General features: G+C 44.0%; 2 protein-coding genes across 2 annotated transcripts in view; one reads left to right on the forward strand and one right to left on the reverse strand.

The window, feature by feature from the left end:
* The window catches only part of spon1a (spondin 1a), a gene marked incomplete at its 5' end in the record, with an annotated part of 197,525 nt that overhangs the window by 160,375 nt on the left and 13,399 nt on the right, over positions 1-23,751 (reverse strand). The window contains 2 exons of the mRNA XM_079498017.1: positions 8,419-8,541; positions 9,017-9,090. Coding sequence (XP_079354143.1) covers positions 8,419-8,541; positions 9,017-9,090 — 197 coding nt within the window. The remainder of the gene's footprint in view (positions 1-8,418; positions 8,542-9,016; positions 9,091-23,751) is intronic.
* LOC306920990 (regulator of chromosome condensation-like) lies at positions 13,046-13,756 on the forward strand. The gene has a single exon (XM_079498019.1). It carries the CDS (start codon positions 13,119-13,121, stop codon positions 13,737-13,739), a length of 621 nt encoding a protein of 206 aa, XP_079354145.1. The 5' UTR covers positions 13,046-13,118; the 3' UTR covers positions 13,740-13,756.

Genomic DNA, 23,751 nt, shown 5'->3' on the forward strand with positions numbered 1-23,751 from the left:
CAGCCATGGCCAATTAGCTTCCTTTAGCAACGCCACACTTCCATCTGGAATTGCCCCAACCATTCAAATGAGATGAACTGATCGTCAGTTGGACAACTACTAGTGTCAGTTATCAAGGACAACTACTAGGGTCAGTTATCAAGGACAACTCCTAGGGTCAGTTATCAAGGACAACTCCTAGGGTCAGTTATCAAGGACAACTACTAGGGTCAGTTATCAAGGACAACTCCTAGGGTCAGTTATCAAGGACAACTCCTAGGGTCAGTTATCAAGGACAACTCCTAGGGTCAGTTATCAAGGACAACTCCTAGGGTCAGTTATCAAGGACAACTCCTAGGGTCAGTTATCAAGGACAATTCCTAGGGTCAGTTATCAAGGACAACTCCTAGGGTCAGTTATCAAGGACAACTCCTAGGGTCAGTTATCAAGGACAACTCCTAGGGTCAGTTATCAAGGACAACTCCTAGGGTCAGTTATCAAGGACAACTCCTAGGGTCAGTTATCAAGGACAACTCCTAGGGTCAGTTATCAAGGACAACTCCTAGGGTCAGTTATCAAGGACAACTCCTAGGGTCAGTTATCAAGGACAACTACTAGGGTCAGTTATCAAGGACAACTCCTAGGGTCAGTTATCAAGGACAACTCCTAGGGTCAGTTATCAAGGACAACTACTAGGGTCAGTTATCAAGGACAACTACTAGGGTCAGTTATCAAGGACAACTCCTAGGGTCAGTTATCAAGGACAACTCCTAGGGTCAGTTATCAAGGACAACTACTAGGGTCAGTTATCAAGGACAACTCCTAGGGTCAGTTATCAAGGACAACTCCTAGGGTCAGTTATCAAGGACAACTCCTAGGGTCAGTTATCAAGGACAACTCCTAGGGTCAGTTATCAAGGACAACTACTAGGGTCAGTTATCAAGGACAACTACTAGGGTCAGTTATCAAGGACAACTCCTAGGGTCAGTTATCAAGGACAACTCCTGGGGTCAGTTATCAAGGACAACTCCTAGGGTCAGTTATCAAGGACAACTCCAGGGTCAGTTATCAAAGACAACTACTAGGGTCAGTTATCAAGGACAACTCCTAGGGTCAGTTATCAAGGACAACTACTAGGGTCAGTTATCAAGGACAACTCCTAGGGTCAGTTATCAAGGACAACTCCTAGGGTCAGTTATCAAGGACAACTCCTAGGGTCAGTTATCAAGGACAACTCCTAGGGTCAGTTATCAAGGACAACTCCTAGGGTCAGTTATCAAGGACAACTACTAGGGTCAGTTATCAAGGACAACTCCTAGGGTCAGTTATCAAGGACAACTCCTAGGGTCAGTTATCAAGGACAACTCCTAGGGTCAGTTATCAAGGACAACTACTAGGGTCAGTTATCAAGGACAACTACTAGGGTCAGTTATCAAGGACAACTCCTAGGGTCAGTTATCAAGGACAACTCCTAGGGTCAGTTATCAAGGACAACTCCTAGGGTCAGTTATCAAGGACAACTCCTAGGGTCAGTTATCAAGGACAACTACTAGGGTCAGTTATCAAGGACAACTCCTAGGGTCAGTTATCAAGGACAACTCCTAGGGTCAGTTATCAAGGACAACTCCTAGGGTCAGTTATCAAGGACAACTCCTAGGGTCAGTTATCAAGGACAACTACTAGGGTCAGTTATCAAGGACAACTACTAGGGTCAGTTATCAAGGACAACTCCTAGGGTCAGTTATCAAGGACAACTCCTGGGGTCAGTTATCAAGGACAACTCCTAGGGTCAGTTATCAAGGACAACTCCAGGGTCAGTTATCAAAGACAACTACTAGGGTCAGTTATCAAGGACAACTCCTAGGGTCAGTTATCAAGGACAACTACTAGGGTCAGTTATCAAGGACAACTCCTAGGGTCAGTTATCAAGGACAACTCCTAGGGTCAGTTATCAAGGACAACTCCTAGGGTCAGTTATCAAGGACAACTCCTAGGGTCAGTTATCAAGGACAACTCCTAGGGTCAGTTATCAAGGACAACTACTAGGGTCAGTTATCAAGGACAACTCCTAGGGTCAGTTATCAAGGACAACTCCTAGGGTCAGTTATCAAGGACAACTCCTAGGGTCAGTTATCAAGGACAACTACTAGGGTCAGTTATCAAGGACAACTACTAGGGTCAGTTATCAAGGACAACTCCTAGGGTCAGTTATCAAGGACAACTCCTAGGGTCAGTTATCAAGGACAACTCCTAGGGTCAGTTATCAAGGACAACTCCTAGGGTCAGTTATCAAGGACAACTCCTAGGGTCAGTTATCAAGGACAGTGGTTCCCAAACTTTTTATCTCGAGACCCAAAAGAGATATTAGAAGTTTGCCGGGACAAAACTAGTGACTGTTGAGCAGCAGCGTGTCACACACACACACACACACACACACACACACACACACACACACACACACACACACACACACACACACACACACACACACACACACACACACACACACACACACACACAGGCCAGGGAGTAGTGGTAGTAATTTACAATTTAGGCATTTAGCAGACGCTCTTAATCCAGAGCGATTTACATTAAGCAAGAACAGAAAACATGGCAATACATCATATACATAAATAAGTAGTTATCATAAATCATATGTAAGCTAAGAACGTAACAGTGGAATATCTATATAATGAAACTACTGTATGCGTATGGTGCTATGTCTACATACAATGTTATCTAAGTCTACATAAAATGCTATCTAAGTTACATAAGTCGAGCCTTTGCATACGCCTGTAAGGTCGTCGGGGCTAGGGCAAGTGCTACAGACCATGAAGGAGTCTGAAGAAGTGGGTTTTCAGACTACGGCGGAAGATTGGGAGTGAGTCTGAAGTTCTGCTTGTAATGGGAAGCGTGTTCCACCCCATGTCTGAGTACGTGGGAGGGTTTGTAGGGTTCAATCAGACATGCAAGATATGGGGGTGCCAGACCTTTGGTTGCTTTGAACGCCAGCATCATAGTTTTGTATTATGTGCAGGCAGCGACCGGGAGCCAATGGAGGGAGTGGAGAAGGAGGGAGAGTACAGTACAGTATAGAGTAGTACAGTACCAGTACAGTACGGTACCAGTACAGTATACAGTAGCGAATGCTTAAATTATACTTAATCCCATGCCGAAAATAGCAGATTTACAAATTCACACTGAACCGCAATGCGACGTGTTGAGAGCTTATAGATCATCTACTTTCGGCATTGGGACATGGGTTACACAACAAAGTTTATATCAGGCTCAAGCTTACCCTATCTTCCTTTAAATCTAGCTGTCTGTGTCTGTCTGCGTGCGTGTGCGCACGTGTGCGAGCGAGAGAGAAACAGAAGACAGAAAGCAATAGAAACTTGAAAGAAAGAAAATGAGTGAATTGGTTTGCATTTATATAGCCCCACTTTCCTAAGTGCTTTGAAATTCACCCTTTAACACACAAATGGGCACTCAGTAGAGTGCCAGTCTCAATCAGGAGGCATGCCCTATACCTCTCTCTGTCTCAGGTATATGTGATCACAATGTTTGAAAAGGCAGAGGGCATACCGATTTGACTTGACTTCTGCCATTTCCGACATCGCAGCCATGTGGAAATAAATGGTAATATAAATGGTGCATTTATGTAGCACCTTTATCCATGGCGCTTTACATCGATTGTGCATTACATTCACCCATTCACATACCGATGGCTGAGGAAACCATGCAAGGCACCAACCTGCACATCGGCAGCAATTAGGGGTTCAGTGTCTTGCTCAGGCACACTTCGACACTAACTCTGGGGGAGCCCGCGGGTTCGAACTGGCAACCTTGCGGTTCCCATCCGGCCACTCTACCCTTGGGCCCTGCATGTGAATTATGTGAACCATGTGTACAAACACTCCAGCTGGACCAGTACCACCTGGATCAGAACTCAGCCCTGTCCCCAGCCAAAAAAAAAAAAGCTCTTCGTAGCAAAGGTCTCCGCCATGGCTTACAGAGGGTATGCGCATGAATAAATTGAATGGCAGATCGAGTGGTATAAAGTGAGTGACATAGTGAATTTAATGTTGTTTAAAGTAATTTAGTTAGTTGCTGCGAGAGTGAGGTCTAGCCAACACCAACTCGGGATTCCTGGATCGCTGCCCTCCACAAATTCCTATCCAACATCAGGTTCTTGAGCTCTGCAGTGTTGTTAGCCAAGCTGTCGCGCCGCAGCAAGTCTACATAGGTGGTACGCTTCTTTCCCCTCCTGGCTTTGCCCTGGGTTGGCTCCCATAGAGTCAATTTACTTGCCTCAAGTTCTGGGTGCCTGACGCAGCAGTGCCCTGCCAGCCTCATCCTTCTCTCTCTCACTTTGTCCGTGACCCGTGGTAGGTCCCCATAGAGGTCCACATTTCTGATGCGGTCCGTCCATGTGACACGTAGTGCCATTCCTAGCATTCTTGTGTAGACTCCATCCAGGGCTTTTTCCTGTTGTACTGTGAGCGTCCATGTCTCGGCCCCATACAGCAGTACTGACTCCGCAGTAGCTATATGAACAGCCGCCTCTTAAGGTCTTCTCCCATGTCTGATTTCCACACTCTCCTCATCCCATGCAAGGCTTTCCAGGCAAGTGCACTCCGAACCTTAAGATCCTGTTCAGTTGAGGCAGTCCAGGTCCCCGAGGTATGTGAAGTCCTCGACTCGCTCGAGCACCGTCCGCAGTAGCAGATGGTGTTGACTGTCATTACCTTTGTTTTCTTGGCATTGAGCTTGAGGCCGATCTTCCTGCACTCCTTTTCTACTGCCAGTAGTAGCTCCCAGGGCTGGACTGGCCACAGGTCATACCGGGCATTTTCCCGGTGGGCCGCGACCGTAGGGGGCCGCCATGATATTTAAAAAAAACAAAAAAAACAGGCAGGCAGGCAGGCCAATAGGTGGCAGGCCACCAGGAAAGATCCGGGCGTGCTGCCATTCTGCCAGTACTATCATGATAATTTCACTGTACCTGTATCAGTGAGTGACAAATAAACCCTCTACAAAGGGTTGTGTAGTTGTCTGTTGGTTTGTATCATTTATGTTGTTCTGTAAAAGTGGTGGTATTAGGGCTTGTTTGTTTGTGTGTGCCTCGACGGAGTGGGTGGTAGAGTTTCTGCTATCTGCGTGCTGGTTGTGGTGGGCCGGTCTGGGCCAAATTCATGCGAAAATGACCGGGCCGAATTTTTGTCCCAGTCCAGCCCTGGTAGCTCCCTTCCTTTCTCGACTGTATCCGAGATTAGGGCGATGTCGTCTGCATAGTCGAGGTCAGTGACCATGATGGTCATTTAATGCAATCAAATAGGACTTTTCTGTTTGGATGTATTGGCTGTCAAGGCCAGAAAGTAGTCACTCAGTAGGCATTCCCGCATGACTTCCGGGTATAATGATGATGTCACGTGCATACCCTCTATTGTGGGATAGCAATGTTTCAAAGCAATTGGTCACTGCATTTATGATTTGAAGCATTTTGTTTAAAATGGGCCACTCCTGTAAACTTTGGAAGCCAAGCATAGCCAATGAGGATGGAATATTACAAATCTGAGAGATTCGTCTTCTTGTGGTGTCTGTCTATAGGAGTAATAATATAATTTTTTACTATTTGCAAACATCGGCCAACTGGTGGCACTATAACAGGCCAAATGTGAAATATTTGGGGCAGAGTTTAGGCCTTGGCCTCCAGGGAGTGTGTGCACAAAGTTTCACGGCGATCGATCCGACGGTGTCAGAGATTATAGCTGCTCACAGAAATATGCCTGTTATAGCGCCACCATGAGGCCAATTTGAAAAATGTAGGGTGGGAGAGCGAAAAGCAATGGCATGATGTAGGATCTACCGTGACAAATTTAACGTGTTATCTCCCAGCCCTCCAGGCCAGAGTGTGGCCTGGAGGGCCAAACTCTGGGGCCTGCGTTATAAGCTTATACAAGACGGGTCACTTCCGCCCGCCCCGGAAGTGATAGCCCTCCATATTTGAGCCAAATGCTGCTGCCAGACTGATAACTGGAACGAAAAAACGAGATCATATCACCCCTGCTTTGGCAAAACTACACTGGTTACCTGTTAAATTCCACATTCAATTCAAATCACTCCTCTTTGTATTTAAATCCCTAAACGGCCTTGCCCCTTCCTACATCTCTGAACTAATAACAGCTCCCCCTACCACCAGGACACTCAGATCCTCCACTCTCAAACTCATTGCAGTCCCCCCTTCAAATCTGAAAACCAAAGGTGATCGGGCTTTCTCTGTAGCTGGTCCCACACTTTGGAATAATCTTCCAACCCACATCAAGGTTAGCACACCTTTTTAGTCTGGCTTTTAATACAGTGTGAATTTTAGTGTTTATTGTTGTTCATTGTTATTTGTTTGGCCTGTTTTTTTCCGATTATATTACATGTTTTATTATTGCACTGTGATAGACTACGGTCTACCTATTCTGGAAAGCACTTTGGGTCAACTGCTGTTGTTTTTAAACGTGCTATATAAATAAAATTGACTTGACTTGACTTGACATCCTCATTCTAGGCTGTGCATCGATGCGTGATGGATTCACTTTCTTAGCGTGATCAAAGTTTAGACTTTTCTAAGGTGCACGTCGGATCGGGATGTAGGCGTTTCTACCATGTGAGTAAAAGCAAAAAAATAATAATTATAATCAATCAAAAATCTAAATACCTATTTAAAATCCAGCATGTTCGCTCAGCAAATGTACAGTACATGTCTGTGTTTTCAAGACAATGCTGTATTAGATTGTATTACTTTTGGTGCATGCTTTGGTGAATACTGGCACAGTAAACTGTGTCAAGGGGCTAAATAAAGACAGGTTTGTGGGTTCTGGGAATGTCATGTTGATGAAGGTATGAATTTGGTATTAATAATATAACGTCAACTTGTGATAGCATTTTTGCATGTCTGTGATTGGCTATGGGTCAGGCCGGCCCAGTTAGGTATGCAAGATTACCTGCAGACAGAAAACACACACACGTCTTGCTCAAAGACAATTAGACATGATGCCACAAGGAACAGGGATCGAACCGGGAAACTTCCGATTCCAGACAATCCGCCCCTCAGTGAAAGTGATTGCGAGTGAGAGACTGAAGTGACAAAGAGTAGTATAGACTTTCCCACACCTGAAAATGTGCTCTCTCTATCTGTGGGCTTATGGTACTCCATTCCAGTGGCGTATCCAGGAATTACGGGCAGGCAAGATAAGTGTTAATTGTCGTCTCCCCGCGCACAATCGTAGCACTAAAGGTTTTCAAAGAGATATACCTGCCAGACGAGTAGGATACAAAGGCTGAAAGGCTTGCATTTACATTCCAATGGGTGATTGAGGGTCACGCTCTACCGCAACGGCCTATCAGCTGTCCATTAATAGTTCTCAGGTCTTGTTTTTGTCGGGTTTTTGAGTGGTGTAAACCACTCCTACAACTGGCTTTTGTGTGCAGAAAAAAATGAGCATGGTTGCTATGTTCAAAATAATTTCTGACGTAATTAAATCACACCCGGGTGAACTGGATGACCGTAGCAACCATGGTCATTTTTTCTGCACAAAAAAAGCCAGTTGTGAAATCACATCCGGGTGTGATTTCATTACGTCAGACATTACGTCAGACCACAGCTGATCATGCTATATAAAACATTACACCACTCAGTTCACACGGGTGTGATTTTTACTCCTACAACTGGCTTTTTTGTGCAGAAAAAATGAGCATGGTTGCTATGTTCACCCTGTTCACCCGGGTGTGATTTCATTACAACTGGCTTTGTTTGTGCAGAAAAAATGAGCATGGTTGCTATGTTCACCCTGTTCACCCGGGTGTGATTTCATTACGTCAGACATTATTTCATTACGTCAGACAGGCTATATTACACCACTCAGTTCACACAGGTGTGATTTTTTCTCATTGTATGGATTTTGGCCTGGCCAGAAATGGATTTGGACAGGCGGACGCCTGCCCTCGCCTTATTGTAGATACGCCTCTGCTCCATTCTAATCAATATGTCGATCAGATCAGAAATCAGAGCTCACTTTTATGTGAATCTCCATTCAATGTCAAGGTTACACATACAGTATACAGTATATTAATCAGAAGGGAAAATATTGGTTCTTGTGGGAGCTATAGTTGTCTGATAAACATGAATGAATAGTACTGCCGTAGCAGACAACCCGCAGCACAAAATCCTTATAGGTGCAAGGCTAGAAGATATAAGTAGAAGCGTTACACGCTGAAGAAGGCCATACAGGCCGAAACGCGTACGTTTTCAGTCTCAGTCAGAGGTAAATTCAATCATGTAAAAGGACATACAATGAGTGCTGGCATTTTCTTCACATCTACTGATAAACATGAATGCATAGAGAGCTAATGTGAAGTGAAGGAAGAATTCAAGTGTTTCACGCTTACGGGGGTAATCCTTGGGATGAATCTTCTCTGACCAGTTCCCAAAGAATGTGACTCTGTACTTGGCAGTTCCACAGGCACAGCAGTCCAGCAGGGGCCTGTCTGTGGAGTCGCCAAACAACGACTCTGCAAACAGAACAGAGAGCGAAATTAAGGGAGGGAAAAACAGGGAGACTGAGAAACTTGGAAAGACAGAGAGACAGAGAAAACATTACTAAAAGATTACAAGGACGGCAATACTATAGAATGCAGTTGAGATGAGGGGTTGTCTGAGCATCGAGGAGGAAAGGAGGGGGGGGGGGGGGGGAGTAAAGTGGGGGACATGTTCAATTATTCGTTTGATCTATTGCTTAGTGTGGCATCCAATGTCATACACAGCTGGGGGTCACACTCAATTAAGATCATTCCGATGACAAGTGTACAAAGCACAGATGATATCGCTGCACAGAAATGAAGAAAACAGGAAAGCAGGCAGTTAATACTACATGAGAGAAATAAAAGATAGTGAGAATCCACGGGTGGTGAAATAGGGTAACAGCAGGAAGATTTGGCGATGGGAGAACACAAGAAAGGTTATTAGTTTTCTCATATTGAATCCCACCTTTTTCACACATCCGCTTGGTGAGTGAGCCTTCATCCTGGAAATAGATGATCCTCTTCTGCACAATGCTTGCCCTGCAACCGGAGGGCACAACAGACAATGGAAGTGGAGAAATTAGAAAACAGAGGCTATTTGAGGGTCACAAATGAGACTCTTTTGTGTCTCCATGGGGAACATGGTCAGGGAACATGGTCACAGGGAACATGGTCAAATAATTCGCTTAGGAATGCGACAAAAACAAACAAACAAAAAAATATCCATGAATTCAACTCTCCATGGGGTGAGTAATCGATAGAAATAAAGTTATTTTTTGGTGGTTTGAACTATCCATTTAATTGCAAGTTCAGCAAGAAAGAGAGAGGGGAAAGTGTGACATCACAATACGATGGAAAATAATGAGAGGATGAAAAACCTGCGGACAGAAAGCAGAAAGTGCGAGAACCAAGTACAGTTGGGTGCCACCGATATTGTCCCTTATCATTTGACCCATTTAGGCCTGACCTCAAAATTTTAAAAAATCCTTCTAAATCCTCCAGTTTTCTGAAATAAATATTTTCACGATTTTTCAAAAATAGCAGACCTACAAGCTCGTAGCGCGCCACTCGGTGGCGCGCTATGAGCTTGTAGATCTGCTATTTTTCAATAGCTAAATTATAACATAATGTTTAAAACACCAAAAGGGGTTCCCGCCCAAAATGGGTTAACTGTCCTTTTGCGCAGATCACGCAAACCTCAGCAAAAAGAAAAGGACAATATCGATGGCCTCCAACTGTAGGCTTTTATGAGAGCCAGTGTGAATATTGAATGGTGGAAGACAACAGGTGGTATTCACAAACTGCACTTTGGGTAAACGCAGAGGGAAAATGACGTTTTTTTCAGACTGTGGGAGTCAATAGGTCTTGCAGAGCCAGAGGACCACAAATGACTGCTTTTAGCATGAAGATGTATATACTTAGCAGGGGGGCAGAAAAATCGTGGTATGGAAATGAGAAAGTTTAACAACAGAAAGGAAAGAGAGAGAAACAAAATAACGAGGTTTCCCAGTTTCTTTAAATTAACTATGATAGATACATTCAAGTATATATAATACTTGAATGCATGCGTACACGCAAACACGCATGCATGCATGCATAAATGAATGCAGACAAAATATACACAGTGTGGACGGCTAGCAGAGGTAGGCTACATACTACGACACAGATAAGCCTGATTGACAGTCCAACAGGAGAGTTTCCAAGAATGACATCAAGTCCTGGCAATGGATGGAGCTTTACTAGATAGAGCTGTTAGAGGCTTCTTGATCCACCAGAGTGCACGGTGCGGAACGACACAGGGCGAAGGGAGGCCTTGACATGTAAATCAGCCACAAACAAAACCGTTCGCCATCCCAAAGGCTTCAGAAAAACAACAAGAGTGAACAAGCCTCCCGGCCTCCACACAATCGGAGCCTCTTTTTTTTTTCTTCAGCCGTGCCTGAAGGAAGGTTTCCATGGTGATGTGAGAGAAAGGCTGGGGTTGCTAGCTGGGCCGAGTTCTGATCCAGGTGGTACTGGTCCAGCTGGAGTGTTTAGTCCATTCAGGACGGGAACCCCTTTGTGTGTTTTAACCCATTTAGGCTTGACGTCGAAATAAAAAAAACGTTCGCTCTGAAAGAATATATACATATTCAAAGATGTGTCCCACATTTTTACGATTTTTCAAAAATAGCAGACCTACAAGTTCATAGCGCGCCACTCGGTGGCGCGCTATGAGCTTGTAGATCTGCTATTTTTCAATAGCTAAAGTATAACAGAATGCTTGAAACACCAAAAGGGGTTCCCGCCCAAAATGGGTTAAGCATATACTTTATCTATCGAAAAATAGCAGTTCTACAAGCTCGGATCTGCTATTTTTGAAAACTCGTGAAAATGTGGCGCAAATCTTTGAATATATATTATTTTGTGAGTGAACGTTTTTAACTCAAATCTTTGCTTCTGGGGGGGATCCCTGGAACAACATATTTTCAGATGGAGGTCGGCGGCCAATTACATAATAATTTTTGGGGTCCTTGCCATGAAATAGTTTGAGAACCGCTGACAGAGACATAGGTTTTTCAGAAAACTGTCATGATTTAGAAGACATTTTGTAGGTCTCAGTCCTAAATGGGTTAGACCATTTTGTTCTGGAGCAAGAGGCCGAGCTGGGGCTGAGCTGAGCCCAGCGCTGGTCCCTCATTGGCTCATTCACAACAAGACAGAAACCGATAGAGGCAGCGGGAAGGAGATTTACACTGCAACACCGTAGTCGAGAGAGGCGATATTCCCACATTCTACCAAACGAACACGCGCAGAGGATCTCCTATATTCACTTCTGTGCTCTGCCGTTTTACAAGACCCTGTACGGCCGACCTGATATGATTTATTTTCAACCCTTAAAAAGGGACCACTTCGTCACTCTTCAACCTACCGGTATCTTCATATAATTGGTCCTCACTAATGTTCATGATAAAAAAATACCACACTTTTGTTTCTACTGTGTCTCATAGGAGGGCTGTGGGCAGTTCAGAAACCCGTCCACTAGTGACATCATCGATGAGGAATCCAAGCTATTAGAAACTGCAGGGTTTCTGAACTGCCCACAGCCCTCCTATGAGACACAGACTACAGATTATTATTATTTTTTTCTTTGCTATTTTATTATAAACATTAGTGAGGACCAATTATATGAAGATAGGTTGAAAAGTGGTGACGTGATCCTTCAAGGCAGCAGCCCCATCCGTGTGCATCTGTCCATGTCTGCCTCTGAGGGGCAGGCTGTGTCAGGTAGGCCTACATTATGGTTGAGCAGCATGCTTGAGATTTTCACAGCCTTGGACATGCAGCCTAGAGATGAATATATCCACTCTGACAGTGAGTGACAGCTATACAACCGTATTAGCATAGCACAGCCCTTATACTTTTAGTCCCCTCCGTACTCTCTCTCTGTGTGTGTGTGTGTGTGTGTGTGTGTGTGTGTGTGTGTGTGTGTGTGTGTGTGTGTGTGTGTGTGTGTGTGTGTGTGTGTGTGTGTGTGTGTGTGTGTGTGTGTGTGTGTGTGTGTGTGTGTGTGTGTGTGTGTGTCCGAGTTGGTTGGAAGGAGAGACACAGGTCAACTTGTTGTGGGTTTAAATTAAAAGTTAATTTTTTTGTATTTATTTCTTTGTTTCTTCATTGTTTCAAATAATAGTTAACGAATAACAGAAATGTGGGCCCAAAACAAAATGAGATCAACTTAAATATAACTAAACAAAAACTGAACTGAACAACACAACTGATCCTGAGAATGCATATACTAAACAAATAGACAAAAAGGCAGCCCTCACACACCCCCCCCCCCCCTTTGGAACTCTCGCTGAAACAGCGTGTTCCCTCCTCCGTGTCATCAGTGCCCATACCCGAGGCGGGGTTGGCGAAAGGGCCTTTCTGTGTGGAGTTTGCATGTATAACTATGTTGAAGTCAGACAGTGTTTTATAACTTTATAATATAACTTTATAACTCTAGCGTGCATTCAGTCAGTCATTCAGTCAGTTACAGACAGTGTGTTTTGGTTTGCAGAAAAGGAACAACAACGTGTTCGGTGTAACGTCTGGACGCTTTAATATCAACATATCAGAGGTCGGCGGTTGTTGTTGTTGTGGTCCGTGGTGGTTGCATGTTTGCATGTAGGTACCCTCACAAAACAGTAATCCTGGTCTCTAAAACTACCTCCCCCTGGCCAGCCGGGGCGCCTGATGGAGGGGAAAGGAACTGGTCGGAATAACGTGTTCCTTCCACGCGCTACGTCCGGCCGGGGAAACTCCCCCGTCAGGTGAAAAGTAGCAGCTTGGACTCCTCATGCATAGAAGGACGCATGAGGTCAGTCCGCTGCCCCCCCCCAGGTTGGCAGAGGAAGTGTAGCGCCCAGGATTACATTAGATAATTGGCACTGGGTGAAAAAAACTGGGTTGCAAAATCATGGGATAATAAAAATTTAAAAAAAGAGATAACGGTGTTATTGGTCTTTTGGAGCCAATGGAGAAATGTAGTCTTCCTGTTCATATTCACATCCAAGAGCCTGTTGTGAAGATTGCATGACCATCTGGTAATGATTACTCTTCATGGGAACCTCTACACAGTAGGCTGTGGAGAGCAGGGCGAGCTGGAAAGGGTGCCGGAGATGTTTACCAACAGAGGAGGCAGACTGGGCCTGAGCCGGCTGCTGACCCCTCAGGTTGTGAAGTTCAAAGGCAAGGTGCAGCTGGTGGATGCCTTCTACTTCACCTTTGTCGTTTCAAAAGAAGGCCACGTGTACGGATTAGCATACCACCAGCTTGGCACACAGAGCATCAAGACGTGCTTCTTCCCCGTGAAGCTGACCTGCTTCAAGAACTCTGAAGGGCAGGTGTACAGCCTGGGCAGGTCGGAGTACGGTCGTCTAGGGCTGGGCCAAGGAGCTGAGGAGACGGCTGTGCCCACAGCCCTGGCTGGCATAGAGCTGGCCAGCGGAGTGTGTTGTGGAGCCTCCGTCAGCTTCGCTGTCACCAGAGATGGGGCTGTGTACGCCTGGGGCATGGGCACCAACCTCCAGCCGGGCACAGGTGAGGAAGACGACGGATGGGCCCCCGTGAAGATGACTGGCAAACAGCTTGAGAGCCGCACGGTACTGGCAGCATCCAGCGGAGGGCAGCATACCGTTCTTCTGGCCAAAAGCAAACAGGAGAGCTGATGACGAAGGACTTTGACCTACTGTAATCCGGGGAGTGTGGGGGGGAGAGGGGCTGACTGGGGACTTAACACAGGTCTAATTTGGCCATAATAATACCGTGAGGTTTGAATCCCAACAGAGTTGGTTGGAAGGAGAGACACGGGGAAACCTGTTGTGGGTTTAAATTAAAAGTTCATTTTTTTGTATTTGTCTTTGTTTCATTTCTTTCAAATAATAGTTTCAACGAATAACAGAAATGTGGGCCCAAAACAAAATTAGATCAACTTAAATATAACTAAACAAAAACTGAACTGAACAACACAACTGATCTAACCAGAATGGCACATGAGGGGAACATATATAGGGACGGGTCAAACCATTATAAACAGGGGGGTAAATACAAATACTGCAACTTAAACACACTACCAACAACCCCTGCCCCTCCCCAGAGTATAGAGAGACTGTGGTGCAGTCCAATTGTCCACAGCAGCTCCCTAAGCTTGCTCTGGCCAGCCAATCAGTGTTCTCCCACAGAACTGAAAACTCAAAGAAAACTCAGTCAGCTCAAAATGTACATAGACATAACAACTAAATAATGAATTGTCATTTCAGCTGTGTGTCTTGTGTGTAGTTGTCTCCACCAGGCCGAAGGCATGGGGAGAGAGTATGTTTTGCAATCCGTCCGTCCGTCCGTGTGTCCGTCCGTCCGTCCGTCCGTGTGTCCGTCCGTGTGTCCGTCTGTGAACAGCTAATCTCCGGCACTGTTAACCCGGTCGATGCCACATTTTGCACACACACTCCCTGGATGCCAACGATGAACCTCTGCCCCAAAATTTCCAGAACGGCCTGTTATAGCGCCACCAGGAGGCCGCTTTGTGCAAAACAAGTTTTTGGACAGTACACCTACAGATTTTGTCCAAACATCACGCAAATTGGTACACAGTCTCTCTAGAGCCATTCAACCAAACGGGTTTTTCAGATTTCTCAGACTCCATCCTGATTGGCTAAGATTGGTTTCCAAAGTTCGCAGGAGTGTTCAGTTTCAAACAAAATGCTGCAAATCATGAACACATCGTGTGATTTCCATGAAATTGTGCACGCACATTCCCACTAGGCCGAGGAAGAAATGCCACGTGAACATTTTCAACTCAGCCTCATGGTGGCGCTATAACTGGCCGAAAAGTGTTTTTACCTCCAACTGCACGGATTTGTGGACAACTTTGTATACCAACTCCCTAGAGGCCAAGGAAAAACCTTTGCCTGGAATTTTTCACATCTGCTCTTTATAGCGCCACCAGGAGGCCGACATATGTAAAACACATTTTCTAATATTACTCCTTCAGATGTTATCCAAATTTCACGCAAATCGGTACACATGCTCTCCATAGTCATGTGATCAAGACGGGTTTGTTTGATTTCTCATAATCCACCTTCATTGCCTACGATTGGCTTCTAAACTTTTCAGGAGTAGCCCGCTTTGTACCAGTTTTGTACAAAACTACTCAACGCAGCGTCCGATTTCGGTGAAACTGTGCATGCATATTCCCACTAGGCTGAGGAAAAAATGCCACTTGACAGTTTTCAAATCAGCCTCATGGTGGCGCTACCTGTTGTAGCGCCAAGCTGTGTCTCTCACACACACAAAACATGATTATATTACTCCTAAACATTTTGCCAAACATCACACACACTCCTATCCTCCTGGTGGAGACCTGTGCCCAGAAGGGCACTTTTTCTAGTTATTTCAATGTGTTTGTGTGTTGTGTGTAGAACATCCTGAGTGAATGCATATACTAAACAAATAGACAAAAAGGAAAAGTCACCATACAGTATGTATAGGCTGTCTCAATGTGTGTGTGTGTGTGTGTGTGTGTGTGTGTGTGTGTGTGTGTGTGTGTGTGTGTGTGTGTGTGTGTGTGTGTGTGTGTGTGTGTGTGTGTGTGTGTGTGTGTGTGTGTGTGTGTGTGTGTGTGTGTGTGTGTGTGTGCGCGCGCCTGTGTCTGTGTGCGTGCGTGCGAGAAGGAAAGGAGAACTATAAAAGTGGAACTTCACACAAACGTAGAAAGGTTATTGTCACAAAATAATGTTCAAGTCATTCCACAGTGGGATGCGTGGGCCCATCCACATTTTATTGGGCAGAACGAGAAGATGGCAGGGTTCAATTCGCTTGGGGGGAATATCGCTCCCCACTGGTCATTAAATTCTGTCACCAGTTTCATCCCTCCTTATGGTCTGATATGATATGTTTGATATTATCACAATTTAACTATTTAATAATAACCCTTTATTTTATATTCATAAAATTAATATATAACATATCAGATCTACAAGCTCACAAAGTGTGAGCCTCGTCTAGATCGTCTGTTTTCACTATTACGGTCAGAGAAGCATATGGATTAAGTGTTTAAGACATTCAGGAGCAGGCTTGCCTTGAATGAGAGGTACCAGAGTTACCCGACGTTAAACTGTGTATGTGTTCAACAACACAGCCATGCAAAACACTGACAGCTATGAGGTGACGAAAGTTAGCCCAGCTAAGCAATGGTTGCTAAACTATATTGACTTGGCATTGGACAATTTGGGGTGGGGTTTAGCGGATGGCTATCTCTAATTGTTCACCCTTTAATTCAATCTCGGACCAATTTCACATATCTTTCCGAGTGAACTCACACTGTTTGGCCCACTTTCCTGGGGCTGGCCTGGCCAGACAATCCAGCAGAGTGATGGTTATTTAACATCCAATTTAAATTCTATCAATGAGATCTATTAAGGCGCGACTCACTCTGCCGGCCCCCACACACACTCATCAGAAAACCACTCCGACATTTGTTTTGTGGCTTTTCAGCCTTTACTGATGTGATGGCACATGAGGTAGATAGGAAACAGAAAGAGTGTTGATTTTGGTCATATTCATTTTTAGTAAAATGTAATTTAGTTTCAGTCACATTGTAGTGTTAGTCTGGTTTTAGTCGACTAAATGTCATAAGATTTTAGTCGATTAATCTACAGTTGATTTTGTCGACTTTGTTGTTGTCGGGAGGAAACCTCTTAACTCCATTTTTGAGGTGTTTGATTTTTTTGGCATAAATTAATGCTATTGAACACCCTTTACGTCTGTGTGTTGTTTCATAAATATTGAACGAATGGAACGTAGTAAAAAGTGCTTTGGACAAACTCCATTGGACCCTCAAACTGTCTGCTAAACTAAGTTTAGAAGACAGTTTGAGGGTCCAATGGAGTTAAGAGGCTAAAGCAACTAACTCCACCACCTCTCCACCTCATGGAAGTAATTGACAATATATAAAGTTACGACACCAACTTTGATTAGGCTGTATTGCTTTGTTTTAAAAAAAGATATGGTTTTCTAAATTTCCTGAAAAATTTACATTTTTCATTTCCTGAAAAATGAACATTTTGGAGTTATGAGGTTTCCTCCCGACAGCAGAGATATATAACATAGTATATAATATAGTAATATATAATAATATAAAGTATGTGTGAGTCTTTGTCTAAATGCAATGTTAATTTTGCCAGAAAAGGTTTAGTCTTAGTCTTTTGAATATCACACCATTTAGTCTTAGTCCTATTTAGTCTTCTGAACTTGTTTAGTCTTAGTCTAGTCTTAGTCGACTGAATATCAAATACCTTAGTCTTTTAGTCTTAGTCAACAGTCAAAATGAACACTGCCGCTAGGCCAGTGGGGGGGGGGACTTCCTGTTTCTCCATTTGATGGCGGTCTTGGTGGCGAATGAGTTAAGAGAAATGTGAAATTGTGAGATATTGTGTCTTCATACAGTACGATACGTCTAGGGTCCAGTTCTGCACAGTCAGTGGCCATGTATAAAGGACAGGAGAAAAAAAATAAGAGAGCTGCGTACACTGCCCCCACCCCCACCCCCTCCGGAATCTCTAAATCTGACAGTGTGTCCACATTCTCCACAAAGATAAATAGTTTCTGACAGCTGCATGGGTTCTGTGACATTCATCTGATCAGTGATACACTGTCTCTCTCAGACAGCCCATCAGAACCGCATTGTACTAGCGTTCGTATCACACGCCACAGGGAGATGACGAATAAATTGCTTCCCTGGCTGCAAATGGAAGAAACCTGGCTTTCAGATGGATAGTGGACAGTTCAATGGTGTCTATATACCACCACCTATCAGCATACCTGATAGAGTAGACCCGGGTGGTCACACTACCCAGACCCAAGCTGATCAATGATCAGGCAGCTCAGACTTCAACACTTCTTTACTTCAACACTTTTTGACCACACACACGCAAACGCACACAGACATTTCTGGATTCAGATTTTACCTAGACTACACAACTCGGACAGGTGTGATGTCACAGGCCAAAGGCCAATTAGAGCCTCAGTAAAGTCATGCATTGGTCAATGCGGAAGTGACTGGCTGCTTTGTTTTGTCACGCTGTAGTGCTTTTTTTTTTTTTTTATCCGTGTTTCTGTATTCATAGATTCTGGCATACTAAATGTATAAAGTTAGTGGTCCTCCTTGGTTGGAGAAAAAATACTTTACTTATTAAACAGATTATAATTATTATATATACGGATTTAAACCAAAGGGGAATTATTGGCTAGATGTGTGCTGCTATTATTATTTTGAAGCAGAAAGAAGGCAAAATGTGTAATGAAATGGCCCACATCAACATTGTGTAAAGTGTAACAGAACAATCTGGTGATAAACTACAGGGCAGTGAAGTGTTTGTGAATTTGTGAACATTTGTGGGGAACAAAACTCAGTTTAGCCTACTGTACAGTTGAGATTCAACATTTACAAACAGTAGCAAATGGTGTGGCGTACGATCATCAGACACCAATGACAGCTCAAAATCAACGGGGCAAAATTGCACCTTCAAACGTTGAAAGTAAACAGCATGTATTGCAAACACTTGTGGAAAACAATAATGTTCTTGAACGCTCCTCTGGTGACTCACAATCTACTCATAACTGCCAGCTCGCCAATAATACAATACAATACAATAGTGTTAAAGATCGTGAGGATTAAAGCCACAATGCCAAGACAGTAGATTTCAAGCAAACAAAAATAAAACTCTTTAAACAGATTCAACCTATAGCGTCCCTATAAAATGTGCAAAATAGGAGATCTACAGGTAGTGCTGCACGATTAATCGGAAATAGATCACGATCTAGATTCAGACACCTATGCGATCTCATTTCTAAATTTGAGACTTTAAGAGAAGTTTAAGTCAAGCACATTGATGTGTTCTGTTTTAAGCCACAGTAGTTGGCTCCATGGAGCCATGGAGCTCCATGGAGCCAACTACTGTGGCTGTCACATTTTGAATGTAGTAATATTCAACAACTACAGACTAAAGACAATCATTATTTTCATGGGAAGAAATTAGAATCGTATGAGAATCGTGATCTCAATTCTTGTGGGGGGGGGGGGGGGGGGGGGAAATCGAGATTCACATTTGAGCAAGAATCGTGCAACACAATCGTGTCTATCTACAGGCTTACATGATGTGTTGTGAACTTGTAGCCTACTGTAGATCGGCAGTATTTGCAATTTTCACTATTCAATATTTCCATGCAGCACTGTCGCACGACTAAGTATAGAACAGGGTTAAGTGCTCAACCTGAGTGCCCTGGGTTCATTGTGGTCACACAGATCAGTGAGCGTCAGAGTACTGTATCCATGCCTGAGTGAGCCCATGATCAGTGGCCAGCATCAGCCAAAACCAAACCACCAAACTCACTCTTTCCTTCCAAAACGCAGCAACTCATGCTCCTCAATTATAATGTAGCAAACCGTGAGAGGGGAGGAGGCTTCCCCGGACAACTTGTGACTCAGAGGAGTTTCTAAAGACTAAGACACACATGCACACACACACACACACACACACACACACACACACACACACACACACACACACACACACACACACGCACGCCAACACTCGCACACACATACACACACACACGGTTGTAACTTTGTGGCCAGATGTTGGTTTGTCAGATAACCATGATATCTTACATGCAGGCAGTCAGACGGGCCGAGACGGATCTCCTCTGGGAGGGGAAATGGAATTAAAAACAAACATTACCCTGCCTCTAGCAGTAATGAAATTGTCTTCTCTGAGGAAACACAACATTATCAATCATTTCACATTTCTTGCAGTTCCGTGTGTGTGCGTGCGTGTGTGTGTGTGTGTGTGTGCGTGCGTGCGTGCGTGCGTGACTGGTAGGTACAGATATGTTGAGGGTACAAGCACTATCCGTCCATGTGGATGTTGTGCTTAGAGCAGTGGTTTTCAAAGCACAGTCCTCATGGGGGATCCAGGGGGTTCTCCGCTAAATTTGTTAAGCCATGGTTTCTACGTTCTATTGATAAATGACGGCCAGTATGATTACCCTTAGGTATCCGAAAGATACCCAAAAATACTGCTTATTAAAAGTGACTCGGGGCTTGTTTTTTTTATGCAAAGTTGCTGTTTTGAAACTAGCTGACCGTGTGTGATGATGTGGCCTCGTCACTTCTTTTAGGCTTGTTTTCGTAGACCTGTGTCCAGAAGACACAACATCAACATGGCTGACGAGGGGAGCTACACTAGGGACGGATCTGAAACGTACTCTGCGAGGTGGCTGCACCGACAATTTGTCCGTCCCGCGGGGAGGTCCGTATTTACTGGTTTTTTTTTCTATGAAGGCACGGCGAAGGGTTGCGTAATCCCTGCGGACACGCGGGAAAATAGAGCACTTGCGTTAAAAAAAAGAATTCAAGCACGGAGCTTACGCACAACCTGCGCACCGCAGTGTACCGTTGCAGAGACAATTCCGTCCCCATGCAACCCGGCCCTTACTGTAACCACTTTCAAACTTGCCTCCCTATTATGGGCATGTCATTATAGGCAACACATTTCCAAACCTTTTCAGAAATAAGCACATCTATACAGTGCAGATTTTGATTAACTTGTAGAATGTAGATCGGCGGTTTTTCGCCACATGTGTGTGACACCGTCATACAGCTAAGTATAAAATAGTGAATTCATTCATGAATAAAACATAAAAAGAATATATACGGAGGGAAAGGGTTTGTGGCCGACAGCAATGGCAGTTGATTACCGACCGTCACTCAGCTACAGTATGCAGAGTAAAAAGGTAATGAATAGTTTATGAAGCCGCCAGGTCTGTATGAAACGTGGATAAGATATATTTAATTCTTGGTTGGTTGGGGGTGGGGATGTAATAAAACAGATAAGAACAAGAATAACACACGTGGATTTGATATACGGCAGTGGTTTTCAACATTTTTCATATCAAGGCCCATTATTTATTGAGCCACGGACCACCATTTTAGATTAGAATCACCCTCTCACACTCAAGACCATGCTGAATTGATGTTGGTACCATAGGAGAGACAACAGGCAAACGATCAAAATAACAATTCTTCTACATTCTCTAATTGTGTCTTGACTTCTTGTAAATTAAGCAATGCATATGTTTAACAATAATTTAACTCTAAAATGAAACCAACTCTCCATCTTTTAGCTGGGGACCACTTGGAATCCATATTTTAGCTGGGGACCACCTTCAATCCATCTTTTAGCTGGGGACCACCTGGAATCCATCTTTTAGCTGGGGACCACTTGGAATCCATCTTTTAGCTGGGGACCACTTGGAATCCATCTTTTAGCTGGGGACCACCTGGAATCCATCTTTTAGCTGGGGACCACTTGGAATCCATCTTTTAGCTGGGGACCACCTGGAATCCATCTTTTAGCTGGGGACCACCTGGAATCCATCTTTTAGCTGGGGACCACTTGGAATCCATCTTTTAGCTGGGGACCACTTGGAATCCATCTTTTAGCTGGGGACCACTTGGAATCCATCTTTTAGCTGGGGACCACTTGGAATCCATCTTTTAGCTGGGGACCACTTGGAATCCATCTTTTAGCTGGGGACCACCTGGAATCCATCTTTTAGCTGGGGACCACCTGGAATCCATATTTTAGCTGGGGACCACCTGGAATCCATCTTTTAGCTGGGGACCACTTGGAATCCATCTTTTAGCTGGGGACCACTTGGAATCCATCTTTTAGCTGGGGACCACTTGGAATCCATCTTTTAGCTGGGGACCACCTGGAATCCATATTTTAGCTGGGGACCACTTGGAATCCATCTTTTAGCATGGGGACCACCTGGAATCCATCTTTTAGCTGGGGACCACCTATAGAATCCATCTTTTAGCTGGGGACCACCTATAGAATCCATCTTTTAGCTGGGGACCACTTGGAATCCATCTTTTAGCTGGGGACCACCTGGAATCCCATCAAGGACCACTGGTGGTAACCACTGAATTATGCAGTATGCCTTTGCTAACGGCTAGAAACCGTAAATTGTTGTTTTGTTTGTAAATGAATGCCCTGCTGAAGAATATATATGCAACGGGATGTTGCAGATCTGTTGAAGATCTGCTATTTTTGCTATAAAAACAAAATTGAAAGTAGAAGTGGTAAAATGTCAATGTGGGTTTTTATATACATTATCTTACAATAAATGCAGAGAATAACTCTGTATATGTGTATGTATGTACGTCTGTAATCCACGTATCTCTGTATATGTGTATGTATGTACATCTGTAAACCACGTATCTCTGTATATGTGTATGTATGTACATCTGTAATCCACGTATCTCTGTATATGTGTATGTATGTACGTCTGTAATCCACGTATCTCTGTATATGTGTATGTATGTACGTCTGTAATCCACGTATCTCTGTATATGTGTATGTATGTATGTATGTATGTATGTATGTATGTATGTATGTATGTATGTATGTATGTATGTACGACTTGTACGTCTGTAATCCATGTATCTCGAGAACCATTCGACCGGTCATTCAGTGACGTTTTTTGAATGAGCAGAAACAATGCAAAGACATTCATTTTGGGAGGTACCAGAATTGGTTTTCAAAGCCGTGGGCGTAGATTTGTTGGGGCTGCTTGTCATGTATCAAATGAGATTATCTATAAACAAGTGAACAAGCACGCACTTCCACTCTAAATTCTGCCAGGTGCAGAACAGGAGTCAAAATGCAAGAAGAATAGAGTCTGCACACTGGATCTTACGTGACATTTCGGCTGTCTGAGACAGAGCCACTTAGGCCAGGGGTTCTCAACCCGTGGGTCGCGACCCCTCGGGGGGTCGCCAAAATATTTTAGGGGGTCCCCAAATTATTTTCAAAAAAAAAAAGAAAAAAAAAAAGATTTATTTTAAAAAGAAAATCACGAGTTTTAAAAAATAGCAGACCTACAAGCTCATAGCGCGCCACTCGGTGGCGCGCTATGAGCTTGTAGATCTGCTATTTTTCAATAGCTAAATTATAACAATGCTTAAAACACCAAAAGGGGTTCCCGCCCAAAATGGTTTAAGGTTATTGTAGCAGTCAATTTATATTGGGGGGAGGGGGCGGGGCGGGGCGGGGGTCCCGAGACATTGCCAAAGCATTTCCGGGGGTCCCCGGCCAAAAACGTTGAGAACCCCTGGGCTAACTAACTTAACTTTTTGGAACATATGATTCCGTGTGCAGACTCAATCTTTCTTGAATTTAGATTTCCCCAGCAGAATCACAAAGTCAGTGTGCTCATTGTGTTGTTTTTATTGTTTATTTGAATATGGGATTATGTTGTGGTATTGTGCCATGGTGTTCATTTTGGTGATTTATGTTGGGTTTTTCTTTGAACACGTACATCTACTGTACAAGAATGTTGTGAGCTTGTCGATCAGCTGTTAAGTATAAAACAAAAAGAAGCTTGGATGACTGTCAGGGATGCACAGCAGATATGCGGAAACAACGGTTGGACATGCGGTCGGACATGTGCTGCTCCCGTGCTTGCGGTTAGGGTTTGAGGTAGGTTGTCGGTCTAATGACAGTTGGACCAATATATGTCGTTACTAAAGCCTGTACCCTGACTGTCATGACAAAACTACAGTATATATATTGAGATGGCTGCCAATTATTCAGCTTGTGTCCTGTGTTGTATTAG

The sequence above is a fragment of the Electrona antarctica genome (genome assembly GCF_951216825.1).
Source record: "Electrona antarctica genome assembly, chromosome: 3".
NCBI classification, from domain to species: domain Eukaryota; kingdom Metazoa; phylum Chordata; class Actinopteri; order Myctophiformes; family Myctophidae; genus Electrona; species Electrona antarctica.

Excerpts from the sequence above, each read along its gene's own strand:
- LOC306920990 (XM_079498019.1), top strand. The coding sequence starts at position 13,119 with ATGATTACTCTTCATGGGAACCTCTACACAGTAGGCTGTGGAGAGCAG.